The 13,218-nt window shown below is 36.5% G+C and overlaps 1 protein-coding gene across 2 annotated transcripts in view; it reads left to right on the top strand.

Moving 5' to 3' along the window:
- LOC149795420 (protein SERAC1-like) overlaps positions 1-13,218 on the top strand; it is an 86,970-nt gene that overhangs the window by 22,465 nt on the left and 51,287 nt on the right. For both annotated transcript variants that reach the window (XM_089965213.1, XM_089965214.1), the window contains exons 8-9: positions 9,747-9,866; positions 13,051-13,170. In XM_089965213.1, the coding sequence (XP_089821339.1) occupies positions 9,747-9,866; positions 13,051-13,170 (240 nt within the window). The remainder of the gene's footprint in view (positions 1-9,746; positions 9,867-13,050; positions 13,171-13,218) is intronic.

Below are 13,218 nucleotides of genomic sequence, written 5' to 3'. Positions count from 1 at the left end.
CTCCGTAGGGAGGTATAATCATCTTCTGTTTTTTTCTTTCATCAATGACAAAGTTTCTGACATTTCACTCTTATAACTTTGCCAATTTCACACACTTAGGTACCCTTGGTAAATAACTGCATGGGTTGCAATGGCATCCCATCACATTGCTATAGCCATATTTAATAGGTACAGATCTCAGATCTGCCAATCCTACTGAAAAAATCAGGAGAATCCCAATGTTTTTGGACCTATCTCCCGATTCCCTGATATTTAAGAAAAAATCCTGATTTTTCAGCTCCTTGAGAAATAAAAATAAATCCATATCACTTTTTACAAAAATATTTTCTGTTTTCCTGTTTCTATATCTCGTTTTTTTGTGTCTGGTATTTTTTCTTAGTACTTTACCATATCTGGCTTGATTTCCAGTTTTCATCTACCAATACAAACAGATTGTCTCACAGTGTAGTTCTCTTTATCTAACCCCATCAGCAAATCTCAGCAACATAATGGATAAGTTTCTCAGCAAGAAACAAAAAATGAAGAAAATGAAGTAGGTGATGAATTTTCACCAGCCAAGAAGAAGAAATGGGATCATAAATATAGGAGTGATTGGGGGAAGCAGTTTGCTTTCATTTATCCATCGACTCGTGGGGCCTATTGCGCATTCTGCCAATGTTGCTCGCAGCATTCTCAATATGATGTGGTGGTCAAGATGATATTAATAAACACGGTACAACAGCCAAGCACAAACGGTGCAAAAAAATATTCGCAGCATGAGGCCACTGCAATTTTCCATGGTAAAAGAGAAAGATGACTTGTCGGTGATCAAAGCAGAGACTGTTTTTACAAGAGTAAGCATTTGAAGTAAATAAAAATAGTTACGACCAGCTTACATATCAAGCAACTTTTAATTTTTCCCAGATATGTCCTGTTCTTGAAACCTTGAATATGGGTGTAAGTATTTGGTGTACAGCAAATAAAACATTTTTTCATAGTTTGATTTTGTCAGAATTAGCATTAATGTAAATTATTGTGCTGTTGTAACTTGTTTATTTGGAGTGAATTTAGCTAATGTTTTTTTTTATTTAAGTGGAATGCTGCAAGCAGTAATGTCTCCTCAAATAATTACCTCCTCTAATATTTCAGAACACTATGTAATGCTTACCAAGAATCATTTAATTTTAAATTATATTGTTATCAATATGCTTATAATCATAACTTGTAAATTGTTTCTTAAAACTGCTTTATTTCCATGACCTGTAAAATTAACACTTGCAATCTAAATATTACACAGTTTTAGCATAGTACTACTTCTGAATCTGCAAATCCAGTTTCAGGTTTATTTCATGATAGCAGGAATGGTGCTTTTAATATTTTTTTTAGCAGCTTGTGAATTATAACATTCCATTAGCAGCCACTGATGGGTTTGGTGATGTTTTGAGGAGCATTGTTCCAGACAGTACAATTGCTCAGAAGTATAGATGTGCAAGAGCAAAGTCAACACACATTGCATTGACATTGGCTGCAGACACCGCAGAGATGCTTGCAAAAGCAATGCGTGATTTTCCTTTCAGGTTTGACGAGTATAAAAATATGTGAAATTTTAAAATACTGTGATGTACTTTATTTAAATACCTTTATACTCATACTATTAAATATATATTATATTAACTCTGCTGTTGAATGCAACAAATCACATGAACCATTTACATTTGTGTAATTACTGGTCTTTGTTTATTTCAGCCTGGCAACTGATGGAAGCAATGACAACACAGAGAAGTTGTTCCCAGTGGTCATGACATATTTCGATGAAAGGGCAGAAGAAGTGAGAATGAGTGTCCTTTCAGTACCTGAGCTGACTGAGGCATCCACCGAGAGCAATATTGCTGGGCTGATAATGGAACAGTTGAAGAAATGCAGCATTCTAGTTCACAGTATGCTTTCCTTTGTCTCTGATAACCCAGCATATATGGTTGGCTGTTACAATGGTGTCACTTCCAAGCTAAGGGAAGCACATCCTTGTTTACTTACACTGGGTTAGGCCAGCCACCTCATCAATGTTGCTGTGATTGTTGACAACTGTTTTATTCAGAATGAAACAAATTCATCACCTGCAAAGAGTCTCAGCAATGCCAGGCTGGAAAGAATAAGACATAACCTAAACTCAAGATGTACCCTTGCATAATGACGGTTTTTAAGCTGAATTCAGAACTGTTTTGACAGACCCGTGAAAGCTCTACAGCATGACAAGCCTCTAATTCACAAGACCAGAGACATTCTACTATCCATGTACAGAGAATTCCTTTCTATTGTTATTAACTCATTTTATCCTGTTTACCAATTTTCACCTGCAGTGCCTGATTTCTGAGAAGCATTTATAAATACATGTTTTGTGGTAAAATGGAGCATCATACAGCAGCAGCAGCAGAAATAGTGATTACCTTTACCAGGTTTACTAAAAATGTTGTAACCTTGTTATTTCTTTTTTAAATTATATAAAACTGTGTATCTCTGAAAAGGTAATAAAATTTGCAACACAGTGATATATGGGTTGTTATCATTTACCAATATACGTACTCACAATTGTATTTTGAAATATGACTTGAAAGAAGAAAAAAAAACAAATTAGAAAACTTACCATGATGTTCAGTGAATCTTTTGTTCATGAAGATGAATGAAATACCCCTAATGTATGTGAATAAAATAAAGATAATTATATTTCTAGTATTTTGGTCCAAATTTGAAGTTTCTAGCACTGTTAGTTCAAAAGTTATAATAATTTTACTAAAATTGGACAACAAAGCAAAATATCGCTGCAACCAAGGTGAAAAATCATCCTGGACCCATTCCTCTTGAAAGCCTTCAAAGTCGGCTTCCTTCTCCGAATCAATGTTGAAAAGTCCTTGAAGCTATGCATCATCTCTTTCATCAACTTGATTCAATTCTAACCCATCATTTAAGTCAATATTATCATCAGAATCATCCAAATCGTCAACTTCAATGTCACTACCCTTGCTATCAACGTCCATGTTTATTTCTGAGTTGTTGTCCATCATTTTATCAATCAATTTTCAAGCCATCAATTTCTTTTCCAACCACATTTTTAAAACATTTCACTGTGCATGCGTGCTTTAACCATTTCCTGTGTTGGTGAAGAAGTACGCAAATATATATGATGTATAATATATGTTTCTAGAGACATTCAATACATATGTAGTAGAGTATGACTGTAGTCATATTCAGGATAAAATGGGATACTATGACCACAGGCGTGTTCAGGATAGAATGAGGTATTACAACCATAGTCAGGATAAAATGGGTTAAACCAAGGTTGACAAGACAGACATCACAGCAATTCATGTAAAAGATGAAAGTTTGTACATTCGTTCACAGGACTTGTACTTGGTGAGGCAACTAACAAACTTCTAGAGAAGATGAATACTGAAACACAGTTACAGACAAGAATGCACTGTAGGGTATTTCAGATCAAATCACTGTCATACATGAAGGAAAAATTTCCACTAAAGGATGACTTACTCATTCAAGCAAGCATTGCAGATGTGTATAAACAATCAGTTGTATCATTTAAGGACCTGTCCTTTTTCTCCAGCCGAATGGAAGGAATCAACACTTTCATCTTTACCAAAGCTACAATTTATACGCAGAATTGAATGTGGAAAAAGCAGATCATCAGTGGGTTGCTCTCAGGAAAAAAAAGGATGGATCTGGCCAACTGTTGTTTCCAACCCATGGGATAGTAATGCTATCAATACTTTCAATACCGCACAGTAACAGCAATGCTGAGAGAGCATTCTCAATGGTCAGAATTAGCCAGAGAGCCAGCCTGTCAGTATCAGCCCTGGAAGCTGTTCTTGTTAGCAAATTTGGCACTTAAGGACAAATAAATGAAGAACTTTTGCAGAAATGCAATTCTGCAACATACAATGGACTGAAATACAAAAGTAGACATCTTTATCATGATACATACACCTTACTCTTGTACCTCCTGATTTTTTACCCTGCCTCCTGATTTTTAATGGTAATTTGGGGGGCATATTCCTGATTTTGATATTTTCAGTGTTGGCATGCCTGAAGTCTGTTGTTTGATATAGAAAACTCGTATAATGTTGCTGTATAATTTCAACAATTGTTAGATACATACAGGTAAGTTTTTTATATTATCTAGGCTTAGCATTCACTTCATAATTATATACCGGTGATGCTCGATTTACGCCATAGATTCATTCCTGAGGTTATGACAAATCAAAATCTGTGTCAACTAGAAGTAATTTTTCATAGTATGCGTGTACATTGAGAAAGTTCTTGGATCAAATTTTACTTTTGAGTTTTCAAGTAATGATTATTTATGCATAATTTTCAAACAAATCAAAACATAATGTATGTGAGCTGTGCATGAGTCACAGCACATGGCACCAGCAGTGGACTGTAAATGAGAAGACTGGTGCAAATTGAATGTTATTTCGTGATTTATAAAAGGCATGAAAATCAAAGCACAGAAACTGAATTGATGTATGCAGGCACTGGTTTTACCTATATAGAACATTATTTGGCCTTTCCTACAGGTATCATGATTGTCGTATAATGGATATTGTAGCATCCACTTATTAGATATCAGCAATGATGCCTTGGTCCTTTTTTATGTGCGTGTATGGTGTCTACTATAGAAAACTCATTTATACTTACTGTATAGTTTTCACGGTGGTTGGATACATTAGATAAGTCTTCTGTGCATTGTTTAGTCATAGCATGCACTTCACAGTTACTGTCACTGATTTTACCTGTGTAGGCATTCATTTGGCCTTTCCTACAGGTAACCTTTTATTATAATTGATATTTTAGCATCAACTTCATAAGTACTAATAACTGTGATCTAATACTCTACCTGTACAGGCCACATGCACCCCTTTTACAGGTAATTGTCATGGTGTGTTGCTCTGCATGGACACTCGAAAAGTTGTAAAGCAGGACACATGCAGTATATATTGTCTGCTCAATTATTATCTTACAGATTCAGAAATTGTGCAAGACCAGAGAGCCACTCTACAATTGTAGCTTACGCCATTTGTCAATCTTTGAATACATGTCAGACTTGCATTTTATGGACAGAACTCAGTGAGCAAGCATTACATGGGGTAATAAAGGGGAAGGTGCACACTTTGTTGGATAAAGAGGTCATTAGCTTGCACACAAATGTTTGAAACTATATAACATGCTTAGGAGTGAGATAGAGCCACAACAACTTAAGCTACCATCAAGCACATCAAAATTATGGAAAACTACATGGATCAATATCCCATACCCCATCCCATCCTCAAGAACTGGATGTCTTGCCAGCCAAGAAGGCCCTTTTCCTTCATGACTGGACTCAGCCATTTACCTCTGATTGCAATGTGCCATGACCACAATCGAGCATACACTATTAGCCACCAGCAGAATGAACTTTGTCCAGTTCCATAACTCAAAGAGTACCTCTAAGCACTTCTTGTGCATCATTTCCAGTTTATACAGGCACTCTCATTGATCAATGTAACATGCATAGTGCTGCTAGGTACTTCCTAGATGCGATGTTCAGCTTGTTACCTCAGTATCCTAGAGCTGTCAATTCAGTCCTTAGCCTTTGCCACCCAAATGGTGCCTATACTTGGCAATAGCTTGGAATTAACGGGATGTAACTCCTAATGTGCTACAAGGGTGGTGAGCCACTGTCCTCGACATTCTTCTCCAGCAAGGTTGCACAAGATTCATTAACATCAACACCTTTATCCAGAGGTGATGAAAACTTGCTCTTATGTTCCCTCATTGTTATTAGATCTTACAACTACCTTCTGTCCCTCTCTCAGCCTCAGCTTCAGAGGATGGATTTGCAAGACAATCAACAAATCATCACTGGGATGTTCCTAGAGCACAGGCCACTGGGAAGCAGTCCTTCCAGATTTACAACCATCAAAAACCGCAGTTCTCCCGAACTAAAGTGGACAAGAGGCAGAGAGAGGGCAATCATTTTCACCAGAGTTTCTCTCAGATGAAATCATCTTCACACCATCCTTATCACAGATCCCATTAAGGTAAAGGCTCCAATCTTTTGCTGCTGAATGGGGAAGATTTGTCTTGACAAAGTATTTCATACATGCCAACCATTACACTTTTGGTGTAATCATTATGCTTTTCTTACAATTAGTCTTATGCTCGCCTTTATATGGATTATGCTTTTCGGGTGCATTAAGAAAATAAAGCAGTAAAAAGTTGTGTTTGTCAATTATATTTTCATCTGTTTAATCCCACATAAAAATTATTCTAAAAAGATAGACCGCTGCATGAGAATATCATAAGAGCTAATTTGTCTATCATAGATTTACATGTGTTTTCTTAATTTGCTATTTTGCAACTGTATATAACCCATTTCCAAGGAAACAGATGGGTTTCTTTAACTTGAAAAAGTTAGATAGTGGACCAGTAGGTACTTTTATAGAAGATTGCTCAAGAGATTAAGCGAAATGGGCTTTTGTGGTTTGACTTTTGGATGATAATTTTTTGAGCAGATGGGTCATTTTAAACTTTAAGACATGTCCAATCAGAAGAAGGACAAATCAACACCAAAATTACAATTCAGTAAAGAAGAATATGACAGTGATGCAATACAGCTCTCAGATTGAGCACATTACATACATTGCAAAATTTGTGCACTTCTTGATCATTTTGTAAAAGTTAGGCATGTAGACCAGATAAAAGCGAGTCTTGAATATAAATAATTATTCAGTATATTCTTTTGTTTGTATTATGGTTCTAATCCACATGGATTTTGCCCATATTTGCCAAGTATTTTGACTTACAGATCCATGTTAGTAATAAAATAAATGTACATTTTTCATGCAGTGTTGTGTAATTATGGCATAATTATGTGTAATAATTATGGCATGTAATATACTAGCTATGATGTCATAGCCTGAATGAAGTAGGGGTACTAATATTTGTACTAGTACTATATCAACTAAACTTCATATGCTCAGATTATGCTTTTTTGCCACCTATATCAGCAAAATTATGCTGATATCTTTCTTTGGGTTGGCATGTATTCATATTAACCCATCACATAGTTTCTAAGGGACCCTGTATCGCTTTCTGTCTGACAACTTCACTGTGGTGACTTATCGCATATGGCAAGGCGTAACCAAGTCCCTAGACCTTTGTATTCTTGTTTGGAATTTTCTAAAGTAGTGTCTTCAACAACAAACCCACATCCAAGTTCAACTTATCCTAGGCCAGCTAAATGTATTAGTGGACTTGTGGTCATTCAAGAACCAACTAATATAAAGATCTTTTCATCCCTCAGTTTTCACTCAAAAGGTGCCTGATGGAATCAACTAATCATGGACTTATTTGTGACTAGGTGGAACACCAAACTTCCAGTCTTTGTCTTACCAGTCCCAGATCCAGAGACCTAGACAGTTGCTCTTTCTTTAGATTGGAATGGCCAAAATGTATACACCTACCCTCCAAAACCTATGGTTTTGAAGGTGATACAAGAAGCAAGAGAATTAGAGTTTTGCTTCACTCTCATTGCTCCACACAAATGGGAAATCTTCTATCAATGACCTCCTCACATTTCTTATCAGAACCTCCAGGAAATTTAAATATTCCCTCACCTGCTCATGCAACCACAGCAGGTGTTTCCTCTTTGCCCAGAGATTGCTGAACCTGTCCATCTGGATCTTACTAAAGTACACCCTCAGGAACAAACAGTTCTCACAACCAGTGGTGGAGAAATAGGTCAAGTGAGATGGCTTTCCACCTTAATGGTGTACAACAGCAGTAGAATATATATACACACAGTGGTGTGCACAAGAACACTTTCTATCACTGCAGGCATCCATATCTCACTAGCTAACTTCCTTGGCTCTTTGATGAGAAACTCTTACCACCAGTCACAATTAAAAACTACCATTCCATGATCACCGGTATACTGCACTGTCATGGAAGAAAGGATATCAGACAATGCAAAGACCTATATAATCTTATGTCCATTTGTGATAACACATGTCCAGTGACGTTGGATCCTTGCCCAAGTGAAATCTATCATGGTTACTAACATGACTGAACAAAACACTATTTGAACTGCTCTCAGAGCTTCAGTGGCTTACCTCTCATATCTTACCTTCCCCCTCGCTGCATTGGCAAATGTCAGGCAGAATCAGTGAATACATGCCCTTTTAATGGGCCCATCTTTATGCAGTTCCAACAAGATGGGTGAGTATCACTTATGATGGCCTCGGCTTTCATGTCCAAGTACAGGCTACCATTCATGGGTAATCAGACTTTGTAATAAATTCCTGTCTAATCTGGACATTTCATCTTAGGGTCATCTACATGACCCAGTGTGAGCTCCAAAGTAGTACTTAAGGAAGACTGATCTGTTGCGTCAAGGGAGATCATGCAACTTCTTACCCCTCATGGAGGGAAAGGACAATATATCAATACACAAAAGTTGAAACAGTCTTCACAAACATTACATAGGAGCAAAACTGCTCTCTGTTATATATTCATGCTGTGGGATGGAGACCTGAGTACACTTCTCAAGCTTTTATCTCAGAGATTTCATCCTACAAGGATCAACTGGATCTGGGGAGGGACCTATAACCATTGCTCAGAAGGTTAGCTTTTTAGGTTGTTTGATGGCTTCATGACTTTGCTGGATCTGTGGGAGAGAAACATTTTCCTTTCGAATCTGCTCACTAACATATGGAATCTATTTTCCAGTCTGGTTATCTTTAAGCTGTCTGACATACTTTAGGGGACCAGAGATGGTCTCTGCGGTATAAGGGGATGTATCTCCCTCCATCTCTTATGTATTCTCCTATTGTATTATGATTGTATAACATATTTGAAGAAGTCAGTTTTTTCAAGCAACATTTTTCTCTGATGTTTACCTGAGCTTAATAGACATTATTTCCTCCGAGCCTTCCTGCAGTTATATCAATATTAGATAGCATGCCTTCTGCTCCAGTAGTAACTGAAGAATTCATGAGCCAAATGCCAATCCTGGTATCAAGGGGAAATCACTTAATCAAACTGCCACCTAGGTAGGCAGATAACGTTTAGCTTTTTAGCTAAAAGTTTAATCTGAGAGGGTGCATCTGCGAGGAAGTAGTAGTTCTAAAGTATTTTGAACGGGTAATTTTTTTGAAGCAACTTATTGTACTGAAAAAAAATTGGTTTCTTTCACTGATATATCTCAGTAACCCATTTCAGATGTAAAGAAATAATATATAAATTTGTTGGTGATATAACCATTTCTGTCTGTTTTTGAATGTGTTAGAAGGTAACAAGCTTGTGGTATCATTATTATAACTAATTCTTTTACAGCTAGATAACCTGTCTTCTGTTTGGGAATAAAGAAACAAACACTTTGAAATGCACCCATTGGTTTATAAATGGGTTTTATGCATTAACTTTAATCTGTGTATTATAGTAATAACAAAATATTTACATTAATTATGTTAATAGTATATGAACTCCTATTTGTGTAGATCAGAGGGTCCCCATATTTAACAAGCTGGAAAATACTTGTTTTACAAGACTGAAGAAAATGTCTCTAACTCAAAGGAGTGGAACCATGTGTAGTTTGTATGTCAATCTAATTCAGAGATTATTAATATATTTTTAATATATTAACTTCTACGGAAAATTAATTAATGGTCCTATTCTTTGAAACACTTATGTTTACCCATGTATGTTGTCCATTTCAGAAGTGTATTGAAGATCAGTTTAGAATTCTTCTGTCTTCCCTACCAAAAAGTGGTGTAGACAAGTGTGTTAAACATTTCACATCCAGAGCCCTTAATGAAGGCAATATAGATGAAGAACGGGTAGGTTCCTGCAGTAATATTGATTGAAATGGCTTGTGAAATTAAAATAGTTTAAAAATGTATCTCTTCCTATTGTGGATCAATGGTTCTTCCCCGGGTTTTCACCTGGGTTCTTCCTCCACCACTTATACTGGCCGCCATATATGGCCAGTCTTGTGCTGAAAAATTGCATCAAACCCCACAACAAGAACAACAATTCTTTCTTGGACATAATGGCATGCCAACTTCAAAAATGCTGGGTGAAAAAATATAGGTGTGACAAAAACATGGTCTTGTGTGAACCATGTAGTAAGTATTTGAATTCTGGAATATGGATGAGTATTAAGTGATGTCACCTGTTAGTGGGAAAAACAAATCTGTGACTTCACCCTAGGTTTAGGAGCAATTGGGAGATAGTAATTGTTAATGACATTTTTCAAACCAGAAAATTTAATTGATGCTGCAACATAACTGATAATGATAATGTGATGGAATTAAGTGCTCTTCCACCCCAAGTCTAAGATGATGTTTTCAAAATAAATTAATTAAAAACCAGATGTGAGTTGGATATTGCAAAACTGTTAATAACCATAGTTTATTCAGGTCAAATGAACAAGTCTCAAAACTCTTTACAAGAATTTATCCAGATAGCCATGTAGCTTCACCCTTTTTTTTAAAGAAAAACTGCCAACCTGGTCATACTTAGTACAGCAGAATATCTCAAGGAGCCATTGATACATGACATGCCCAGCATCTTGATGATTCTCTTGTTGAATTCCTCAACAAAAAGGCTTATTCAGTGAGAGCGGATTGACTCAAACCTTCATTTTGGGGACAATACAAATGTTGTTACTCATTACTTTGGTTCTAAATTCCTTAGTCAACTTCTGAAGAAAAGATTAATCATTTTGGGAGTAGTGTGTTTGAAAGTGGACATAGCAGAATTGTTATGATATCCAAGAAGACTAAGGAAATTTGAATGATTTGAACACTTCAGTACTAAGCATAGGTTCCTGTAGACTGCGCATAATCCATAACAGTGTTAGGAGTCTCATCCAATAAAGGAAGACTTCTTGAAAACTTCAGACAGGCAAGGTCCCGATGAAGCTTATCAGCCAATACTGTCTAGAAAAGAAACCAGTATGTAACATGTGACTGGAAATATGGCAAAACCATGTAAAAATACCTGCGATCTGTTCACTCTGAGAAGATCCCCAATCCAGAAAATATGTCCTGTAAATGCTACTGGCTGTAAGAAACAAACTGATCATTGAAAAGATCCATTTCTTCAAACGAATTGCCGTTCAGTTACTACCTTTCAAGTGTTCTTGTTGGATATTGGAAATAACGACAATTACTTGAATGAAAACTTTAGAAAAATGATAAATGAGACGTTGGACAGTTTAAAGAATTATTAAGAAATTGAAAAAATTGAAGCTGAACTGTAAACTACATGTATTTTGTTGAAGTGTGAACACATGACCACGTAGATGGTATCAGAAGTTCTGGAAATAGTAAAATTGGCTTTTGAGCCAGTGTTTTGTGAATTTTGTTGAAGTGTGAACATAGACTCATGCAGTTATTATTAGAACATTTTTGCCAGTATTATTGTTGGCTTTTGAGCTATTGTACTGTGAATTTTGTGTCCAGAGCAAACTTGGTAAGTGACTAAATCATTGTAGTCAAGCCCCTGGAAAGTTAGAATAAAACCCTGTAAAAAGTGCTTAAAACATCAATATATTTTAACACCTTAATTTTTTATCGACCCTGGTACCACACCTTTATCACCACAGAAGGCCATCATGACCTGTATTTCATTTTTGCTGGTTCAGTTTTTACACTTAACTCTTGACCTGATAGGTTTTCTGCACTCTGTATGCATGTTGTGAGCTTAATGCCATTTTTTTAGCATATGATAGGCTATACATGGCAGCCAGTATAACTGATGGAGGGAGAACTAATGACCAATGGAAAGCTACTGTTAAGATTTCTCACATACCTACATTGACCTAACCCGAGACTTGAACCCACGCAGACAGTGATGAGATGGTAGTAATCGGTAAAGGCAATCACTTTAGATCATTTGGCCACCTGGGGCTCCATGCATTCACACTGTTATACCTGGAATCTTGAGGCTTGATGAGGGAATGATAATTGATGTGTACTACTCCCTCATCAGAGTTTATCACTGTGACATTTTATACTTACATGCTTTGGTTACATTTTCTGTCATGAAACTCGATAAGAGAATGTGCATTCCTGAGTCAGTTTGATTAAAATCAAGATCTACTTTAAATAGGTGGATCTGATAGGCATTAATAAATATTCTTGTTATGGTGACATTTGGAATTTCCTTAATTTTAGTAACATATCAGATATAGTATTGCATTTCATGTTCGTGAGAGTTGTCCATGGCATGGCTACATTTTTTCCATAATCACATTATAATGAAGGGCAGTATAATGAAGGAGAGCTATGAGCTCATTGTTTATCATGGGATGATAATTTTTTTGAGTCTTTTTTTTTCGAGTGCTATAATCGATGAATTTAAGACCAATTGATCAATAATCCTATTATAGATTCAATAAGAAGACAACCTCAAATCCACAAATTTAGGTATTGAGAAAATGTCATTGTATGTGTGTGTGTGTATATGTGTGTGTGTGTGTATACATACATACATACATACATACATACATACATACATACATATTTATTGCAATGCTGTTGCCCAAACCGCTCCAGTAGCCTAGTGGTAAGAGCTTCTGCCTCGAATGGGGCAGGTCATGGGTTCGATACCCAGCCGAGTCATACCAAATACTTACAAAAATAGAAAATAGTACTAACAACTACCTCGCTTGGCGCTCAGCGTTAAGAGAATAGTGTTAGGACTGGTCGGTCTGGTTTCAGGATGATGTGACTGGGTGGGACATCATGCTACATGTCTGCGCCTTGATGCCCCAGTGCTAGACATCACTATAAAATGCCACACTGCAGACATTGTAGCGATATGACTGAAAAATTGTCAAAGCTATGTTAAAAAGTCCAAATCACATGCGCTGTTATCCAAAGCTACTCTCATGTTATGATTCCATTCTAGCCTGCATTTGAAGTTCAACATTTTCATGAAAATATTTATGGTGTGACAGAGTATTCTGTGAAACCCTTGTGTTACCTTGTAACTTGATTTCTTGTTCATTTACAGGGAGGTTTGTGGTGTTTTGGAGGTACAGGCCTGGAGTTCACAAAGTCACTAAGTCCTGTCCCAGACGAAACAGTAGAACTATTTTGTCTAGAGGCCCTGGTTCAACACTCAACTGTACATGTAAGTTTTAAGGATTAGTATTTATTTTGTACATATTACATTTCTAAT

This window comes from Sinohyriopsis cumingii, chromosome 7, assembly GCF_028554795.1.
Source record: "Sinohyriopsis cumingii isolate HCF-2022 chromosome 7, ASM2855479v2, whole genome shotgun sequence".
In the NCBI taxonomy this organism is placed as follows: Eukaryota; Metazoa; Mollusca; class Bivalvia; order Unionida; family Unionidae; genus Sinohyriopsis; species Sinohyriopsis cumingii.
The sequence above is the reverse complement of the archived record's forward strand: the minus strand, read 5'-3'. Positions and strand labels throughout refer to the sequence as shown.